The sequence below is a fragment of the Malaclemys terrapin genome, chromosome 9 (assembly GCF_027887155.1).
Source record: "Malaclemys terrapin pileata isolate rMalTer1 chromosome 9, rMalTer1.hap1, whole genome shotgun sequence".
In the NCBI taxonomy this organism is placed as follows: Eukaryota; Metazoa; Chordata; order Testudines; family Emydidae; genus Malaclemys; species Malaclemys terrapin.
In genome coordinates, this window is record NC_071513.1 from 1,170,709 (window position 1) to 1,192,537 (window position 21,829).

General features: G+C 50.0%; 1 protein-coding gene across 4 annotated transcripts in view; it reads right to left on the minus strand.

Annotated features, from left to right (window-relative positions):
• Positions 1–21,829, minus strand: part of DLG3 (discs large MAGUK scaffold protein 3) — a 175,073-nt gene that overhangs the window by 148,452 nt on the left and 4,792 nt on the right. For all 4 annotated transcript variants that reach the window (XM_054039083.1, XM_054039081.1, XM_054039080.1 and 1 more), the window contains exon 3: positions 4,956–5,104. In XM_054039083.1, the coding sequence (XP_053895058.1) occupies positions 4,956–5,104 (149 nt within the window). The remainder of the gene's footprint in view (positions 1–4,955; positions 5,105–21,829) is intronic.

A 21,829-nucleotide genomic window follows, 5' to 3' on the forward strand; every position in this document is an offset into this window, starting at 1 on the left:
ACAGGTTAAAAATTAACTCTCCTCAAGGACAGATGAACGGTCTCGTGCATTTATAGACTCGGAAATGCAGGGCGGGAAGGTCCCTTGGGAGGTCATAATCCACCCTGGTGAGATTCAGACTGTAGCAAGGATTAACTCTTTGCTCTCTACCAGAGTCTTCAGTGCAGAACAGTGGTCACAGGCTCCATGAAAAGGGGGCGCTCCTCAGGGGGAAGAGGGCGGGACTACAGGAAATCCCCCTACTCTCTGCTAGGCTGGGCAGGAGTCATGGTTTGGGTCTGTTTGCCAGCACTTAACTCTTTAATACTAGGAATACTTCAAATGTAAACAGGGCCTGCCTCAAGTTGTGAAGAGGAAAAAAAACAAAAGCCGCGATCGGCGGCACTTCGGCGGCCACTCTACCGCACCGCTTAGTTCTTCGGCGGCAATTCAGCGGCCGGTCCTTCCCTCCGAGAGGGACTGAGGGACCCGCCGCCGAAGAGCCGGACGTGCCGCCCCCTTCCATGGGCCACCCCAAGCACCAGCATGCTGTGCTGGTGCCTGGAGCTGGCCCTGAACGTAAAGCAAACATATGTTTGAGGACACAAAGCATGAATTGCAGGAGAGATATTAAGCTTTTGGAAAATGGGAAGCAGAGCAGGATGGGAGAGAATTCAGGGCTGGGGAGGCCCAGAGATCTCTGCTATCCCGTTCCTCAGCCCTGCTACTCTGCTACTCGTACAACAACTAATTAAAGAAAGTACATGCAGCTGTCCCTCCCCTTTGAACACTCCACCGAGAATGTTTAAAATCCTGCTTATCTGAGGAAGGCCAACTCAGTGGGGCCCAGGGGTGTAACAGGACTTGTGGTCTTATCACTGGAGCAAGCGCTCGCTGCCAGCTAAGATGCTATTGTAAACATTCCTCCCACTCTACTGTTCCGGGCCTGGTTTGGGTTTCCCATTTGTTTCCACCTGCCTTTACTGATTATCAGAGCTCCTCCTCAGAGCTAGGTGCATTGGCTCATTCCCAGCTGCTGTACCCCACACAGTCCAGCTGCTGACCAAGTGTAAAGCTACTAAGATCTAAAGGTTCTCTGGAGCAGCGTTTCTCAATCACAGGGTCACAACTAGACCTGGGCAAAAAATTGTCAGCAAATGGCAAATTTGCTGAAAAATGCATTTTTCAGGGCATCAAAATTATTCATAAGTTCAGGTAGAATTCAGCAAATAATTTCATATTAAAAAAAACTGAAAATCATTTCATGATTTCAGAATGAAATTTATCAACTTTTTGTTTCAAAACAGTGTTTCATTTTAAAATTTAGTTAATTTAAAAAAACAGGTGAAACACACCTGAAAATTTTTTACCCAAAATATTTTTGTGGCAGAGGGAGAGGTTTGTTTTGGTGAAAAAAAGCCCAACAAACTCCAGTTTTGGTTTGAACCGAACCACATTTTTTTTTCCCGATTTTTCAGTTCAGCTCTCAAACCAAAAAATCCATGCTTCGCTGTTTTAGTCCCGACCCTAACAGATGTCACTAAAGGCAGGTGGGAAGGGTGAGTGTGTGAGCAGGGACAGCTCCAGGCACGAGCAGCCTGGGGTGGCAAGCCGCGGGGGGGGGCGGCCTGCCAGTTGCTGTGAGGGCGGCAGGCAGGCAGCTTTCGGCAGCGAGCCTGCGGGAGGTCCGCCGTCCCATGGCTTCAGCAGCAATTCGGCGGCGGGGATACCGATGGCACGGCACCGGCGGACCTCCCACAGGCATGCTGCTGACTCCGCTTGACCAGTAGACCGCCCGCAGGCGCGCCACCGAAAGCCGCCTGCCTGCCGTGCTTGGGGTGGCAAAAAACATAGAGCCGCCCCTGTGTGTGAGGCATTGACTTTTTTACAAACTAAAGCAGGGAAAATTTTGCACACCCTTATGTTTCAAGATTATATATTCTCTGTCAGTCTCTTGAAACACATACACAAATCAATGATTTAGACTTAGCATTGATACATGTTCTACCCTTACTTACAGAGAAAATAGAGGGGCTACAGAAATTTTTGATTTAAAATAAGGGGTTGCCAACCTGGAAAGGCTGAGAAACGCTCTCTAGAAAATACCCCCCAGAGAGTCAAAGCATTCCTGTGTCCACCACAGGTTTCTTTGCACTGCTATCTATCCTTTTCTATCTCTCAAGTGAATTTCATTTAAAGGGACATCACTTCTTTCAGCTCCAAAGTTCTCTATACTCCATACGGATCTGGAGTTCCCTCACTGGCATAATTGAAAATTATGTAAATATGAAATGCAGAATCATTAAACTAAAAGATTTTAATCCTTAAATTATTAAAGTCATCGAAAGAGTTATTTAATTCAAGGGAGGATTCCTGCAGCATTTTATGTTTCCAGTGTGATTAAATTTTTTGTGTCCCTAATTTTGTGTCTGGCACACATTGTGTCCCACATTTAGGCCGTGGCAGGTTGAGAAGCATAATCCACAGTGATGAACTCTTGGGGATGCATGGATGGGTGGCCGGGTTCTCTTGCTCAGAGTCCTGGGGTACCGAGTTTGAATCTGGAAAAGGGGGAGGAGATTTTTCCTCTGTACATGGTACTGGTGAGACCACTACTAAAATACTGTGTACATTTCTGCTGTCCACACTTCCTAGAGAGGGTGCAGAAAAGATCCACAAAAATGATTCAAGGGCTGGAGAAAATGCCCGACAATGAGATTTAACAAGCCCATCGAAAAGAAAACAGAGAGATGACTTGCTTACAGTGGGGATTGTGACTGGGTGTTCCAGGCATTTTTCCCCCATTGGAGGCCCCAGCCTTGGCACACCCCAGCCTAAGAAGGTGTCCCTTTTGGAGAACAAGAGCAGCAAGTTTAGACTTCAAAGAACTGCCTGGAGAGGCCACCCAGCTGCTGGAGCCGGCAGAAGCCAATCAGGGCCCAGCAGACAAAATCAAAAGGCCTGGCTGCAGCTGGGAAGGACAGGAATGGTTTCCTGAGTCTTAACCCAAGCAACCCAAGTTGATCAAGGGCCTAACTCTGGCTGCACCTTGTTCACTGAACCGGTTTTATATTAAGCAATGTAAAGCCCAGGTGGCCATCTTGAGTTAAGTCTGAATGTATTGCTATAAAGTTACGGTGAGCTCTCTTTGCAAGATGCCCTGCTGGCTCAGGCAAGCTGTGATCGGGAGCAAATAGGGGATGCTAAGGGGCTCTCTAATCTAGCGGAGAAAGAGAAAACAAGAACCAAAGTTGGGAAGCTGAAGCCAGACAAGTTCAAGTTAGAAATACAGGACAAATGTTTAACCGTGATGGTGATTAACCATTTGAACAAACTGTTAAGGGAAGTGATGCCTCAGACGTCTTCAGATAAATACTGGATACCTTTTGGGATGTTATGCTTTAGCCAGCAAGTTACTGGGCTCATCACAGGGGTTACTGGGTGAAATTTAACAGCCTGTGATATACAGGAAGTCAGACGAGCAGGTTTAATGAGCCCATCTAGGCTTAAACTCTATGACTCTAGGTATTCATTTCCCATTTGCAGCCTTCTGAATCTAAAGTTAGGCATCTGTTCTGTCCACCTTTTTAGCCAACAGTGGAGTAAATACCCGTGGGTGGTGAGCACAAGGGTTGGGTTTGTGGACTTGTATTTAGATATTGCCTGCGGGCAAGACGAACTGACAGACAAGAGGCTAGCTTAGGAACTTGTTATATTGGCACTTGATGTTGAAGCTATCGGTTCAGTATCCCTGCATGTGACCAGATTGCTGAGGGGGTGAGGAAATCAAGCACTCATAACCCAGGGACCAGAAAACCCTCCCATCTTTGCTCTTTCTGCCCTGAGCACTTGTTCTTGCCAGACAGTAGCGGGATACCATCCAGTAATTTTAGGCTTTAGGGGATGTATTGAAGGGAAAGGCCCTTGAAACTATCCTTCCATCTATGCTAGGAAAGAGGTCCACTGCTAACAGCTAGATCCTGGAGTCCCAACAGGGTAAGTTCTCTCTGATCCTAGTCAACACCTACATGGAGACGGCAGGTGAACTGGACTCAGCTGCCAGCCTATAAAGGTGAGACACAGCTTTATCTGTCGTTCACCCATCTGACCACACCACTACCCCCATTGGCTCGCATAGCAGCATCTGCAAGTAATGCTTTCTGCCATCTCCAGCTGGCTAGGAGGTTCCATTCCATCCTGGTGAACAACCACCTGGCCTCTGTTAGACACATCTTAGTCACCTCCAGTCTGGATTAGAGCAATGCAGAAAGTCAGACTAGTACAGAATGGCACAGCATGACTCCTCAGCGACATGGGCTATCCTGAGCACATCACACCTGTCCTCTGCTCCCTGTACTCGCTTCTCAATGAATACAGAGTTGAGTTCAAAGGTCCCGGTCCTCATCTTCAATGCGCTCACTGGCCAGGGCCCAGGAGGATATCTAAAAGATTGCCTGATGCACCTGGATGAGGCCTGTGGCCCACAGCTCCACACCCCTGGCACAATGGAACTTTCTACTGTCAGGATAAACGTCATCTGTGCAGACAGAACTTCCTCGTGGGCTGACCCCAGACTATGAAATGAACTCCTACCATCCCAAATCTTCCATGTCAAGTGCAAGGTGAGGAGCGGATGGGAGAGAGGACAAGCCACACACAACAGATGCTACTCACATCACTTGATGCGTTACTGGAAGGTGCTCAGATACTGCAGCGAGGATGATTTAAGAATGTGTCTTGAACAGAATAAAAAAGTGTCAGCATCAGCTACCCGATGCCTGTGTTGAAAATAGCTTATCTGTTTGTATAGGGGGGGCAAACCCATTCGTGGCACAGTTACAGATTTGTTAGTTTGCCCAGAGAATCTTCTTTTTCCCCTCACTTGACTTGTATCTATGTAACTGAAGTGGAACAAAGTGCGGAGGATCTGGGTTTTCATGCAGCTTGGCACAGAAAGGGGGAGTCACTTTTCTTACCTCCAGATTACGTTGGGGATCTCCAGGGCTATTAGGTGAGCCCAGCTCTCCAGCATCATGTTGATTCTCAGAAATACGGGGGGCTGGATCTGGGATCTGATGCTGCGGGTGTGCAGAAAGTAAGCTCAGCTCATAGAACTCCTGAATATCTGCAAAACAGTATGAGAAACATCCATAGAAGTGGGGAATCCAAACTGAACAACTGAGAGCGCCCTGCCTAGTGAACCACAGACAGACCTCCACTCTCTCTGCCTTCCCGTCACGTTTAATGGCTGTGAGACCTGGTGCAGGTAAACTTCTGCCTTGATAACTGGTACGGGATTCCTCTGCCTCCCACAGGACAGCCATCCTATGCTAGACACACTCACTCCACAGGCTGTCGCTGGGAATGCAGTGCTTCTGCAGGCTACCAGCTGTCTGCACGGAACTAATGTGTACTATGAGCTCAGCGGCACATGCTGGACCTGGTTCCCCTGCCCACACCTTGCACTAGGCTCTTCAGGTGCTAGCCCCTGGAGGGTCCCTACAAACACTTAAGCATCTCTAGTAAGTAACAGATGATTCATTTCCTGGGACTGGCAGGAAATCAGAAGGTGCGAATACCCCAGTTCCAGTGCAAACAGCACCAGTTGTTCTGAACTCAGCCCCGAGGGGCACTGCAGTAGAGCTGTGTCAGGGTAACCACCGTGTCCCATTGGGGCCCATCCACCCCATCCCCCCACCACCCCCATGTCCTGCTTGCTGGCTGCTGACCGGTATCCTCCAGCTGCTGCTACGGAGCCCCCAGCCACCGAGAGGCAACGTGTTGCGTCCAAGCCTGGCTCTCGGCTGCCTGCTGCGTGGCCTTCCTTCCACCGCCAGCGTCCAGGCTAGTCCAGCCTGCTGCTCCTGCTCGCAGGCAGCCGCCGGCTCCCTCCTGCGCCTGGTGCCCGCAGGGTTCTACTGCCCTTCCCTAGCCCCTCTCAGGCCGGAGTCGGCACTGGCTAGCTGCTGAGCTGGCTAACCCGGCGCAGGTCAAGGGGTGTGGGAAAGCACCAGCAACGAGCAGCAAATCCGTTCCATCGGAGTTAGACATCCAGCAGCTGCTCCTGGATCCCTGCCAGTTCCCGCCTCCCCCACGGAATTCTGCTGCCGGTGCACAGCAAAGCGGTGTCCAGAGGCCCTTGTGTCATTTAACCCTTATTCTGATATCAAACGCTGGCTGCCCCAGAGGTGGAAGGGGTGTAAGCATGTGATCAATTGCCTGTCAACACACACAGCAGGCACAGCGCAGACACCCAGCTCCTGGGTTCCAGGAGATCTGAGTCAACTGCTAAAAATAAACCAAGTTACAAACCCAAGCGTAATAAACAGGGATGTTTCCATCGCTGGGTTTGTCCCAACTGTCTCACCAGCATCAAGCAATAAAGGACTTCCCGCGAGGTTCAGCGTTAGGTCACTTCTAGTCCAGGCCTTCTCCCCGGCTGGAGGCAGTGCAGCGATGGCCCCTGGACAGTTTCCCCAGGAGACTAGCTAATCCATCTGTAATTATTATATGGGCCACACCTTCTACTCCCAGAGCTACCCACTCCCTTCCGGGGCGACAGAGGCTGGGCGTGCTCAGGGCCTCACCGGCTCTGTCTGGAGGGAGGAAAGCCAGAACCACATGCTGGACAGCAGAGAGGGCAGTCGCCAGAGGCACAGGTTTCCTCCCAGTTCTAGTTTAATGCTGCTTTGCTTTTTAATGAGACGACATCTGCATTCAACCCCTCTCCTCTACAGTGCGGTCCCCAGAGCAAGATGCTGACTCCCAGCCAAAGGAAAATAAGACAGCCAGGGGCGAAATTCACCCCATTGGGAAGGAGTTTGGGCCCTAGGCTAGCTCCCAGTGGAGGGAAAGGGCACAATGCCGCCTGCACAGGGACAACCTGCTTGGTGGGACAGGAGCAGGTCACACCTGCACTGAGCCCCTTTCGGAATGAGGCAGTGTGTGCCCATCCCTGGCCAGGCACCCCAGGGCTACTGCTCCCCCGCCCGCTGCAGCTACCCCCAGCCGCTGGCTTCGGGAGCACAGAGCCGAGCAGATGAGAGGCCAGGCTAGTCAGTCCCCTCCATTACAGCCAATACACCTGTTCCAACAGTCGTCCAGTTGTCACAGGCAAAGACAACTCAGGAAGCTGCTTCACTGCGAATGGGGGAGGCACTGCTCCAGGCTCAGGCGCCCGCACCACCTGCAGCGGAGCAACATGCTCAGGAACGGCTCTGGCTGCAGGCCGGGGGGACGGGAACGCGCTCGGGGAACGGCTCTGGCCAGGGGGACGGGAACGCGCTCGGGGAACGGCTCTGGCCAGGGGGACGGGAACGCGCTCGGGAACGGCTCTGGCCAGGGGGACGGGAACGCGCTCGGGAACGGCTCTCTCTAAGTTCGCAGCACTGGGTACCCCCTGGCATGGGACGGTAGGAGGAGAATAGCCCACAAGCCCCTCTGAGATCTCGGTTACCAGTAGGCAGGATTCCAGGGCAGCTGGGGGTGGGTGCACAGTGAGGTGTTCTGGGGACCTACGGGGGCGTGGCAGTAGGAGGCATTGATAGGGCTCTGGTATGGACCAGGGGCCATGTGATCTAGCAGGTGAAGCATCTACAGTGCTTATGTGAGCCAAGGGCAAGCCGCAAGCCGTGTTTCACTCTCTTCCATTATTTCGACAGCCCTTTGGTGCACCCAGGAGGCGAACCCAAGCCCAGCCTAGAAACACGCCTTTCCCTCCCAACAGCTGCTGGACAGACAGGAGAGAAGAATGGCTGAGGCCAGGGAGTCAGCAATGGACAGCAACAGTGGGTTTCAAGGAGATGCTCCTGGGGGAATTCTGCGTCAAAATTTTGAAAATTCTGCGCACACTATCCGGAGGGCCCGGGGTGAGGGGTGGGCAGGGATCACCCTCTCGCAGGACCCACTCGAGGTCGACCCGAGAAACAGGCAGTAAGGCGGCCTCCATCTCCTGAAGTACGCGCCGGGGAATCCGAAGGGTGGAGAACCCCATGCGCCAATCTAGCACCAGGAGATCCACCCAGTGCCCCTGGTCACAGTCCAGGAGGTCCCTGATCCCGGTGGTTTCTACCAGGACCAACTTCTGGCACACCAAGGGGGACTCTGCCACATGCACATAAAACTGAAGATTGTGCAGGAGATCTACCCCTTCGGTGGCTGCCACAGACCTGGTTGCAACACAAACAGGACTTTGTTTTAGTGAGAAAACATCTAGTCCTGTTATAAAAATAATCATTATGTAACAGAGGAGCATTGGCTCCTCCCTGTTCAGTTATTCTCAGCAACTGCCTGGAATGCGCTAAACTTTATGAAAATAGGATTAAAAATGAAAAACCTTCTCCCCAGTGTGTCACCAAACAATCCAGTCTCTGGATTTAGGTAAGTACAGCTGAGCTCTCATGGCATACCAGTGGTATGGAGCCTGGGATTACGATTTTTCAGCACTCACAAGTACGTGAGGCACTCCCCAAAGCAAATACGAAGGTTCCTGCCCCAAGCAGTGGATCTGTGCAAGAGAACCCTTGAGCCCATGTAGGCCATTTGCAGGATCAGGGACTCCTTTTAGACAGGATGCAGTAGATGGAAGTAAGAAACAGTAGGGAAGGGCAGGACAGAGAAGAAGGCAGGTTACAGCAGCATCACACGTGTCTCAGTTCGGGGACGTGCACAGTTTCGTCGTTTAATTCACTAATTTCTCATGGGCATCAGGAAATGCATGTTTGTTTCTCCCATACATTTGGTTACACAGAATTATTACACAAAAACAACAGTAAGAGAATGTTATAGCTGCACAAGACAGGAAATACCATGGTTAAGGTTACATGTTCAACTTTAAGGGCCAAATTCTGTACCATGACATTGGTGTAAATCGAGAGTAACTCCACTGAAGTTACTAAGAGTCACTAGGGATTTACATGGGATAATAGAGATCAGAATTTGGCCATAATCTTTCCCCCAGGGTAGAAACGTCATGTGAATATTATTATTTAACAGCTACACTGCAGTAGTGTCTAGAGGCCAAGAGGCTGAGCGCCCAGCATACCAGATGCTGTACAAACATATAGAAAATGACAATCCATGCCCCAGAAAGCATCCAGTTTTTAATTACATGATGAGAGACTTGCTCAGAATAGACATCTTTCCCATCCCCTCAGATTACGCAGGTGCAGCACTTGGAAATAACTGGGGATTCTTGCCTGCAGCACCAATGCTACATTCATTATCATATCAGGCCATTTTGGGAAGCTGTTACGCTCTGGCAAGTTCCACCCCAGAGGTGGCTGTGGTAGGAGAAGCACTGTTCCATGAGCCTGGGAAGGGCTTTGGAATCCTCGGATCAGCAGTATAAGGCCACCAGCCTGCTAAGAAAGTGACACTGTTGAGCAGATGCTCTCATCCCTCGGGAAATGAACACTGATGCTAGGTGCACTATCCCCTCCCCATGGCCTGGGAACATTTGGGGGCAATACAAAGATCCCTTTCAGCACAGCAGGCCCATGCCCCTGCTCTCCTTGGGGTACTGCAGGGACTTTCAGTGGTGGGAGGTTTGCTGCATGAATTGGAAGGGGATGGGATAGGGGTCAGAAGGGAGTTAATTGGCTGGGCGGCAGCCTCACCCGGAGGAGCAGCAGGGAGCTGGATCAGCTCCTGCTCTTAGCACAGGACCTCTGGCTGCCTCGCCGCCCCAGCCAGTTTGCTGGCGTGACAGCTCACGGGTGTTTCCAACAGGACTCCAGCCCTGGAGGGTGAAAGGGGGAGGCTTTGTCCATTATGTGGCTGCCTGCTCGTCAGGGTGCTGCCTCGGGTGGATTTGTGCAGGGAGTGCCTGCAGCAGCTCTGGCTCTGCTCCCCCTGCTTAGATTTTCCAGCCTTCACAGAAGACACAACAGCTCCTTTCAGCCACAGGCCTGTTTTCAGGGAGTGAAATGTCCAGGGCACATTCTAACGGAGGATGTGGTTTCCTCTCGGCCCCACATCAGGCAACTCTCCCAGGCTGTCCCTTTGCTGGTGCCTGATACCCTAAGACCGAAGCTCCCTCCTGCTTCTTCCCTGGGTGTAGCACAAATGACTTGAGTTGGAAACCTAGGAGCCAAGTCTTGCCCCCCTTACTGGGCCCTTGCTAATCTCACTTGACGGTCACACTCCGCCTCTCCTTCTCCACCACAGACTGACTCACCCTCATTCATTCCATACCCCTGTTCGCTAGCACCTCCGCTCCACGGCTCTCTGGCCCTCGCTCGCTTTCACCGCCCAGCCCACACTTCCTCGCCCTCACGTTCAGTCTGCGGGTTGTCACCGCAGGTAGGTATACCTGCACAAGCTTTAGTCTCACTGGCACAAGCCACAGTGGTAGTGAGCATGTGGCAGTGCAGACTTTAGTGCATGCTAGCCACCCACGTACAAGCCCACCGAGGACTCTGTGAATGTATGTGGGTCACTGGATCGTGCTGGGGCCCATGCTGTCACACCTTCACTGCTACTGTTCCCGTTACCCCTGGGAGCTAGACTAAAGCTAGCTCAGCTAGTCCTTTCACAGACTCCAAGAACTGGTAGGTGAGGTCCCATGAGAAGGAAACTTAAGGGGAAAAGGAATTCAGGAGAGCTGGCAGTTTCTCAAGGAGACAATATTAAAGGCACAACTGCAAACCGTCCCAATGCAAAGGAAAGATGGGAAGACGGGTAAGGCCAATATGGCTCCATCAGGAGTTCTTTAATAATCTGAAAATCAAAAGGAATCCTACAAAAACTAGAAACGTGGACAAATTTCTAGGGAGGAGTAAAAGAGACTATCACAAGCCTGCAGGGACAAAATCAGAAAGGCTAAAGCACAAAATGAGTTACACCTAGCAAGGGACATAAAAGGCAATAAGAGGTTCTTTAAATACATTGGAGCAAGAGAAAAATGAAGGAAAGTGTAGGTCCTCTATTTAGTGAGGAAGGATAACTGATGACATCAAGGAGGCTAAGGAGTCTAATGCCTACTTTGATTCAGTCTTCACTAAAAAGGTTAATGGGGACCAGATACTCAACACACTTAATATTATCAACAAGGGGGAAGGAACGCAAGCCAAAGTAGGGAAAGAGCAAGTTAAAGAATAGTTAGATAAATTGGATGTATTCAAGTGAGCGGGACCTGATGAAATTCATCCTTGGGTACTTAAGGAACTAGCAGAAGCAATATGAGAAGCGTTAGCAATTATCTTCAAGAACTCATGAAGCATAGGGGAGGTACCAGATGACTGGAGAATGACAAATATAAGGAGAAGAAAGAGATTCCAGGGAATTAAAGACCAATCAGCCTAACCTGATACCTGGAAAGATCCTGGAACAATTATTAAACAATCAATCTGTAAGCATCTAGATGATAATAAGGTTATAAGGAATAGCCAGCATGGATTTGTCAAGAACAAATCATGCCCAAACAACTTGATTTCCTTCTTTGACAGGGTTACTGGCCTAGTGGATGGGGGAAGCAGTATACTATCTTGATTTTAGTAAGGTTTCTGACACAGTCCTGCATGACATTCTCATAAGCAAACTGGGGAAATGCAGTCTAGATGAAACTACTGTAAGGTGGGTGCACAACTGGTTGAAAGACTGTACTCAAAGAGTAGTAATCCATGGTTCGCTGACGACAACAAGCTGGGAGGGGTTGCAAGCACTTTGGAGGACAAGATTCTTCAAAAAAGAACTAGATAAATTTATGGAGGATAGGTCCTTCAATGGCTATTAACCAGGATGGGCAGGGATGGTGTCCCTAGCCTCTATTTCCCAGAAGCTCGGAATGAGCGACAGGGGATGGATCACTTGATGATTACCTGTTCTGTTCATTCCCTCTGGGGCGCCTGGCATTGGCCACTGTTGGAAGACAGGATACTGGGCTAGATGGACCATTGGTCTAACCCAGTATGACCGTTCTTATGTTATGATTAGAATTCAAAATGAATTTAACCAATTGGAGAATTGGTCTGAATTCAACAAGATGAAATTCAATAAAGACAAGTCCAAAATACTTCACTTAGGAAGGAAAAATCAAATGTACAACTACAAAATGGGGAATAACCTGCTATGTGGTAGTACTGCAGAAAAGGGTCTGGGGATTATAGTGGATCCCAAATAGAATATGAGTCAACAGTGTGATGCAGCTACGAAAAAGGCTGATTATCCTTCTGGGGTGTATTAAACAGGAGTTTTGTATGTAAGACCTGGGAGGTAATTGTCCCACCCTGCTCGGCACTAGTGAAGCCCCAGCTGGAGCACTGTGTCCACTTTAGGAAAGGTGTGGACAAAATGGAGAGAGTCCAGAGTAAAGCAACAAAAATGATCAAAGGTTTAGAAAACCAGATCTGTGAGGAAAGGTTAATAAAACTGGGCATGTTTAGTCTTGAGAAAAGAAGACGGGTGGGGTGGGGGGGAGAGGGGAGGGACCTGATCACAGTCTTCCAATATGTTAAGGGCTATTAGAAAGAGGACGGTTTTCAATTGTTCTCCACATCCACTGAAGGCAGCACAAGAAGTAATGGGTTTAATCTACAGCAAAATAAATTTAGGTTAGATGTTAGGAAAATCTTTTTAACTCTCGGGATAGTTAAGCATGGGAACAGGCTTCCAAGGGAGGTTATGGAATTCCCATGATTGGAGGTTTTTAAGACCAGGTTGGACAAACACCTGTCAGGGCTAGTCTAGGCTTACATGGTCCTGCCTCAGTGCAGGGGCTGGAGTAGATGACTTCTCCAGGTCCCTTCCAGCCCAACACTTCTATGATCCTACCCAAACTTTGAATACACCTGGATTTGGGGTGTAGACGTACTTTGGATGTGCTCATGTGAGAAAGAAAAGTCAGGAGAAGGGAGGGGCAGGGGGAAAAGGAGCTGGGTGACAATGGAAGCAGCCAGAGGAAGGAAGGGGGAGCCCAGGACCACCCCCCCACACACACACACCTCTTGCCCTGCGACACCACAGGGCAGCGTCTCTCCAAGGCAGGTTTGTATCTGTGAACGGTGCCTTGCAGCAAAGGACGGCAAGCAGGCCACCCAGTACTCCATAAGGAGCACTGAAAAACTCCTGATCAGATACAAGCTGGTTTTCAAGCAAGAATCCGGCAGAGGCTCAGACACCGAGACACACACAGAAGCTCCTGTGCCATGAACACCACGCTCTGAGGGTGTGTCCTCCGGCGTACTCTTTGTACTGTGCCCCTTGCTGAGAGGTCGCTGTATCCAGCACACCCACCAACAGCCCAAGCCAGGCAGTCTCACAGCCCAGCAGAGGTCAGGTTATCCAGGGAGAGACTCATCCTCCCATTAGTCAGGGCTTACAGCAGCAGCAGCAGGAGCTGGTGTCAGTTTCCGAGGAGACAGGACACCAGCAAATCCACAGCAGTGCTCTTGCTCAAGAGGAAGAAAAGGGCTATGTAAGGCACTGATCCTCAGCAGCGTCGGCAATGATGCAGGGCAGCATGTGGCAGCTGAGGCTGGTTTGTGATGATTTCACAGGGATCATGTGCAGCACACGGGACATACAAGGGGAGCAGAGGGCACACAGCGGGAAGCTGGGTCAGTGCACCAGGTGTGGAAGGGGAATCTGCAGATTGCCACAACTAAGGGCTGGTCTACACTGGGGGGTGGGGGGAATTGATCTAAGATACGCAACTTCAGCTACGTGAATAGGGTAGCTGAAGTCGAAGTGTCTTAGATCGATTTACCTTGGGTCCTCACGGCGCGGGATCGATGGCCACGGCTCCCCCGTCGACTCCGCTACCGCCGCTTGCTCCAGTGGAGTTCCAGAGTCGACAGGGAGCGCGTTTGGGGATTGATATATAGCTTAAGACGCGATATATCAATCCCCGATAAATCGATCACTACCCTCCGATATGGCGGGTAGTCTGGACATACCCTAGGGTAGGGCCGGCAGTAATGAAGTGATCAGGCTTCCAGGGAGCCCAGCAAATCCTCCAGCACGAACTGCTCCACCAACGCTGGAGTCTCTCAGTGACTGCATGTGTCCTGTGAGCCTTGCAAGCTGCATCTCAGTAAGGAGCTGTCAGGGGCTGCTGTGAACGTGAGAGGACGATTCCCGAGAGAGCCATGGAATCAGGCTGCCCACGCAGCCACTGGCAGGAGGCTGAGCGGCCTCAGGATCACCAGCCCCAAACATTCAAGCGGCGTGAGATGGGACCAAACAGCAGGAGACTTTTCGTAGACGGGATTGGGCCTTTGGGGCTGTCTTCTCATTTTTGCACTCCCCTGTCCCGTGTGTGAAACAAGCACAGTGCTGCTGGCTCGGCCGGATGGACGCGAGTAAGGTACTGTGGTCCCTTGCCAGAGGGGCTCTGTTGCAGCTAGACGCCTCACAAACACACAGCAGAGACTCTCCCTGCCCCCGCAGCTTACAGTCTAATGCCAAGCCTGGGAGCCAGCGTGTGACAGGGACCAAACGAATTCCCTCTCGGGTCCATCCACCAGCCATTGGCTGGGAACGACTTTTAATCCCTGCTGAGCCGGACAAAATTCCAAGCTGTGATGAACAGGTGAAAGATACCCTAGCCCATTAGCAATGCTCTGAGGCAGCCAGTCCCCCAGGAGCACTAATGCTGCACTTTCGGGAACGAAGCAGCTGTTTGGAAAGACGAGGTTATTCAATCAAGTGCTTACCTTTCTGGAGCTCAGACACACAGGCCCCCCTGAGTCTCAAACATACCCAGCCTGCCACACCCTGTGCCTGTTCCTAGAGGAACAGTTCTCCCTTAGCCACATACAGCTAATACAAAGGCAACAATCAAACAATTAGCACATCTAGTTTCACTTCTACATACAATGTCGTTCAGACTAAAATACTCCCACAAGGTCTCAGGGCCCTTACGCGAACTCTGGTACAGAGATGTAGTTGTTTGCACGCACACCCTTCGGATGGAGAGTCCAGACCTTTCCTGCTTCCCCAATAGCTCTGCACTTACAACGCTGCCCACGCTGGTGTAGGCAGCCAGGCTGACAGGAGAATTCTTCTGTCCACCTAGCGCTGTCTACACTGGCGGTTAGGTCAGCTTAACTGTGGTGCTCCGGGGGGTGGATTTTACACACCCTTGAGCGACATCCTTATACCAACCTAAGCTCCTAGCGTAGACCAGGCCTAAGGAACTGCTGTCCTCTGTGCAAGTCGGTCCAAATGGAGCCAGCGTGCACCTGCCAGTGGGATACACAAGTATTTGTGAGACAGCCCTGTGACACTGAACACTAGCAATCTACCTGAGATCTTTGCTCGTAAGCGAAAGCAGATCTCGAAGGGTCTGTCTACACTGCAATTAGATACCAGCGGCTGACCAGGTTCACGAGGCTCAGCCTAAGGGGCTGTTTAACTGCAGTGTAGATGTTTAGGCTCAGGCTGGAACATGGGCTCTAGGACCCTGCGAGCTGGGAGGGTCTCAGTGCTTGGGCTGCAGCCTGAGTCCAAACAACTACACCACAATTAAACAGCCCTGACCCCCCAAGCCCGAGTCAGGTGGCACAGGCCAGCCGCGGGTGTATAACTGCAGTGTAGAGGTACCCTTAGTCTACAAGCACTAACAGAGTCATAAACCACAATAGTCTAGAGAGTGACACAGAGCCACTCTTGTAGCGTAGATTACACAAGCACCTAATTTAGCATGATCCTTCTGAAATGCTATATGGCAAGGTGGCATCTGGTATGTTAGAAACCGGATTTCTGTTCCCAGTTCTGCCTAAAGTGCAAGTACAACTATCTTCTTTGTAAAACTGGTGAATAATAGTTATCCCCCACGGACTGAAACCCTGCCTTGTACTAAGGACTGTGATTGTCACAGCCGTACGAACAGTAGCTAGGAGAAGAGCTAGGTCTAGAATGTATGGTCTCTGGGATAGCAGCTTAGTGCACCTTCCCCTCTACCCCAGGGTACTATGGGGCAGTCCCTTCCTTCGCACACAATCACATAGAGGCTGCAGTTGTTGACTCCTCACGAGGCTCCTGCAGCATGTTTGTAAGAGCTGGCTGTTCCCATGGTCCCCTAGGCCCGAGGGCCTGAACTGTTCCCTGGGCAGTTTCACTACAAATCACAACCTTGGCTCACCAGCAGGCAAAGGCCTCAAGCGCATGAAGAAAAAGGCCAGGAGGCCAGAGGCAGCAAATCCTGTTTTCGCTGCTCAGGACCAGATAATTTCCTTTGTGCCTGAGCCCAGTGCTCCTGCATTCCTGAGCAGCAGCGGCAGCACTCTGCCCGGAAATAATCACCCTCTCACACAGCGTCTCTAAGCCAAGCACAGCCTGTTCCCGGCGCAGAGCCGGACACAGCTCCGCCCCCACCAGTCGCTAGCCCTAGCCCAGGAACGACACACAATCCCTGAGGAGAAGGCCTGTTCGCTGGCAGGGGCGCCCAGAGGATTCAGGGGGCCTGGGGCAAAGCAACTTCGGGGGCCCCTTCCATTAAAAAAAGTTGCAATACTATAGAATACTATATTCTCGTGGGGGCCCCTGTGGGGCCCGGGGCAAATTGCCCCACTTGTCGTCCGTCCCCCCCCGTGCGGCCCTGTTCGCTGGGATGCACTAGCAGAGGAAGGCAGGTGCCGCCCAGGTCCTGCAAGAGTGTGAGTGCCCCACTTCTGAAGACAGACACATGCTTTTGGGTCCCCCCAGGGCACACACAGAGGCCTAAAGAAAGCAGCCACCACATTCCTGAAAGCACACCAAGTGACAGACCTCCTCCTCAGCCCAGCACTGTCTGAGCCACCGCAGGTGCCCTTCTGCGAGGCTGCACAGAGCCCAGGCAAGTGGGGCTGCCAGGCTGCCTGGGCACTAACCAAACAAAGAACAATGCCACTCCTCCCTTGGGATAGCTCCCCGCCAACCCCAGGGATTTACGCACACGTTGGGCTCCAAACTGGAGAAACACCACCCCAGCGGGAAAGTGACCAGAGAGCCGGCAAACCGACTGGGACGGAAACGGCCTCATCTCTCCCAGAGCTACCCAGGCCCACTGGCTGCCACCACCACCACGGGCAATAAAGCCACACGCAACAAGGGGATTCCACCCAGGCGGAGCCCCATTTTCACAGGTTAATGTCATCATGAGCCCTCGCCAGAGTCCCTTTCTACTGTGCTAGCTCCTCAGTGCCCTGGCAGGGGCTCAGGACCCCGTTATGCTAGGCGCGGTTCACACCTAGAGTAGGAAGACAGTCCCAGACTGGAAGAGCCTATGATCTATGCATGTGATGAGAACAGCTGGTGGATAGAACAAATACATGGAGTGAGGAGGAGGTACCCAGCGAAGCTGCCCTGGGTTAGCAGCATCTGCACACATACACCTGCGTGTCACATGGTTTGTCTGTGGGGTGGACTGTAGGAGCTGCACTCGGGCTCACAGGGACTCACTGACCCGTCACTGGATTTTGTTTATTCCAAACCAACTACACCCTCAGAGAGGACTCTGGAAACCTGGCTCGGGAACAAATATTGTGGATTTCAAATGTATTTGATATGGAAATTCCAGCTAATTGGCCAGGGCCTCCCTGCTGGACTCAGCCTCTCCCCTAGATTAGCCTGCTTTGAGCCAGACTGAACTCCACTCCTGCGCTAACAAAACACCACCAGCCAGTTTATCTTTACACCTCCTGCTGACACCACGGTGCCCCCTGACCACTGCAGCATGTTCTGCCAAGGACGAGGGCTCTGCATTCCTCTCCAAAGCCATGGAACAGCTCGGTCATTGTTCCCAGGACGATCTCTCGGGGAGGGAAGACAGAGCTCCTGGAACCCGGCAGAAAAGAAAAGAAGGGGTAGAATGCAAGGATACAGTGGGGGAGGAGAGGAGAGACTAAGGAGAACACCCTCTGTTGGATTGCTGTGCGGGAAACAGGTTCTGGGTGCAGCTACGTGTGGTAAAGATGCAAACTGCCTAGGTCATAAGGTGACATGAACCTCAGAAATGCCTGAAAGAGCACTGGTTGGCATTAATTACCATGATAGGGTGTACTGAGAATGGATAGATGGATCCTCCAGGCTCTCACCACCTGGCCAGAGCTAACTAGATGCTCCTGAGCTCTCACTTGAACTACCGTTCACCGAGAAGATTTCATACGAGCCTGAGACACATCTCTGAGGTCTGGGGGGGAAACAGCAGAGCTGGGGCATTTCTTCTCTTTCCAAGGGACTGGGGAATCAGACATCCCTTTAAGAGACCTCTGAAGACACTTTGGAATTGCTGCACATTTCCCTTGAGGTCTGGAGTCTTTAGGCATCTGGCAGGTGGAATCCAAGGAGAAGAGATCAGATAGGGAGCTGCTCTGTCTCACTGAAGATTATTTCTGCTGTAAATTGTTCCCTGGTATTGTCTTTATATTTTTGTATCTTAAGAGACACTCATAACTAGTTCCTGCCCAGAATTTATCCTGACCTGGTACAGCACAAAACAGAGCAGCCTCTGGGTTCTAGATGTCAAATTATTTCTGTTTTTTAAAAAAATCCTTCACCAAGGGGTTACATTTTTTAATGGCCTCATTTTTATGTAACCCACAAAATTATTATATATTTGTTGTTTCCCCTGCTGGCTCCACACAGAACTAAAATTAATGGTAGCTTGGGTACAAGTGATCGTGACTTGATCACATCTATAATGTGCAAACAGTATAAAATTAAGACAAGTAAGATATACACTTGGCAGATTAACAGGTCCAATTTCACAAAGCTGAAAATAATTATGAGCCAAATTGGCCGTGAGGAAGAATTTGTTCAGAAAAATCTGAAAGATAATTGGAAATAATTTAAGGACACCTTACGAGATGCCCCAAAAGCCACAATCCCACAATCAAGCAGAAGGCTGTTCTGGTTCAAAAAAAGACCTGTTTTAGAGGGGAAGTGAATGCAGCTATAAAAAATACACACACAAAAATGTAACAAAACAAAAGAAAGGGGAAGTTGATAGCAATGAATATAAATGAGAAGTTAGGAATGGTAGAAAATTAATAAGGAAAGCAAAAGGGACACAAAGAGAAATCTATGGCCAGCATAGGTAAGGACACTAAGAAGAAGTTTTTAAAAATGTATTACGAACAAAAAGAATCCTGACAATGGTGTTGGTCTATTTCTAGATGGAAATAGTAAAATTATCAATATCATCCAGAAAAGGCAGAAGCGTTCAACAAATATTTCTTTTCTGTATTAGGGAAAAACTGAGGATAGAGTCTCATCACAAGGTGATGATAACACTCCTTCCATGCCACTGGTATCTCTGGAGGACGTTAAACAGAAGCTACTAAAGTTAGACATCTTTAAATCAGCAGGTCCAGATAACTGGCAGCCAAGAGTTTTAAGAGAGCTGGCTAAGGAGCTTGCTGGACCGGTAAAGGTGATTTTCAATAGGTCTTGGAGCACTGGGGAAGTTCCAGAAGACTGGAAGAGAGCTAATGTGGTGCCAAACTGGATGACCCAGGCAATTATAGGCTTACCAGCCTGACATCAATCCCGAGCAAGATAATGGAGTAGCTGATATGGGACTCGCTGAATAAAGAATTAAAGGGGAGGGTGATGTAGTTAATGCAAATCAACATGGGTTTATGGAAAATAGATCCTGTCAAACTAACCTGGTATCTTTTTTTGATGAGATTACTAGTTTGGTTGATAAAAGTAATAGTGTTGATGTAATGTCCTTAGAGTTCTCTAAGGCATTTGACTTGGTACCACACGACATTTTGATTGCCCAACTAGAATGATATAAAATTACCATATTGTTGTATGCGGTGTTGTACCCGTGTTAGTCCCAGGATATTACAGGGACAAGATGTGTGGACCAACTTCTGTTGGTGAGAGGGATAAGCTTTCGAGCTACATAAAGCTCTTCTTTAGGTCTGGGAAAGGTACTCAGAGTGTCACAGATAAATACAAGGTGGAACAGATTGTTTAGCATAAGCAAATATAAATGTATACAACTAGGAACAAAGGATGTGGACCATACTTACAGGATGAGGGACTCTACCTTGGGAAGCAGTGATTGAAAAAGATGTTGGGGTTGTGGTAGATAATCACCTGAACATGTGAGGCTGTGCCCAAAAGAGTAATGCAATCCTGGGATGCATAACCCGGGGGCTATTGAGTAAGAGTAGAGAGGTTATTTTACCTCTGTATTTGGCATTGGTGCGACCGCTGCTGGAATACTGTGTCCAGGTGTGGTGACCACAATTCAAAACGATGTTGATAAATTGGCCACAGTTCAGAGAAGAGCCATAAAGATGAGTAAAGAATTAGAAAACATGCCTTATAGTATAGTCTATACTCAAGGATCTCAATCTATTTAGCTTAACAAACAGAAGGTTAAGGGGTGACTTGATTACAGTCTGTAAGTACCTACTTGGAAAAAAATATTTAATAATGGGCTCTTCAGTCTAGCAGAGAAAGATCTAACATGATCCAACGGCTGGAAGCTGAAGCTAGACAAATTCAGACTGGAAATCAGGTGCAAATTTTTAACGGTGAGAGTAATTAACTATTGGAACAATTTACCAAGGGTCATGGTGGATTGTCCATCACGGACAATTTTTACCTCGAGATCGGATATTTTTCTCAAAGCTCTGCTCTAGGAATTATTATGGGACAGTTCTGTGACCCATGTTATGCAGGAGGTCAGACTAGATGATCACAATGGTCCCTTTTGGCCGTGGAATCTAGGAGTCTATGAAAATAAAACACTCTTCCTAGATGGTTATACATTTGGTATCAAACAACTAACTCTTCTTTTTAATGCCCAGAAAACTAACGTGTCCCCCCACTGAGCAAGCCACAATAGTTTTAGCAGAGATCCCTGCCCGATCAGAAAACCCCTCGACAAGGATCAGTTGATCAGAGGAAAAGACAGCGCAGGGAGTGGTTTCCCTAGCCCATTCTGAAAGAGAATCATCTCAAACAGTCACGACCCTGTTTTAATGGCGTCACCAGGGCAGGCATTAGCCTTGCTTGGGCCTGGGGCTGAGGAAAAGCTGAACCCAAGCCCCACTGCCCAGGGCTGAAGCCCTCAGGCTTCAGGTTATAGGTCCCCTGCCTGGCTTTGGCCCCCCTGCCCCTGGCGGCGGGGCTTGGGGGGGGGGCTCAGGCTTCAGTCCCCCGTTCTGGGGTCGTGGAGTATTTTTGTTGTCAGAAGGGGGTCGCAGTGCAGTGAAGTTTGAGAACCCCAGACGTATCGGCAGGTTGGATTTCAGTCTGGTGGGATACGGTTAGAGATGCCATCCAAACAAATTGTACTACTCAGGCCTGGAAATGGGAGGTGGAAAGACATTACTGGCCACTGGGTTCTCTTTCCCTGTTCAAAACACCTGTTCTTCTGTATAGCCTGAGCCCACATGACTCGGCAAATGGAGCCACACCCCCACCACCCAGCAGCCATCGCACCTGGGCGCTGACAAGCTTCTGACTACGCTGTGCCTGCAGGACACATGGAGCGGGAGCGAGTGAAGCAGCAGTGTGGCCCTGAGCATGCCAACAGAGCATCCATCCATCCATCTCCATGGAAAGGAGGTGGGAGCCAGCATCCTAGAAATACCCATCCTGCCTCACCAGCTTCAAATGCGTCATCATTAACCATTCATAGTCATTCATTGAGCAAGGCAGGAGTCGGAGTGTAAGGTTGTGTCTCAAAAAACCCTAGTTCAATTCCCTGCTCTCCCACAGACTTCATATATGACCTAGGCTTAGGCAAATCACCTAGCGTCTCTGTGCCTCCATTTTCCTGTGTACCATGGGGAGGCTAGCACGTCCCTGCCTCGCCAGGTGTCTGAGGGGACATGCATTAAAGATCGTGAGGAGCTCAGGTGATAGGGGCCATACAAATACCTTAGGGAGAGGCCAAGTTAAT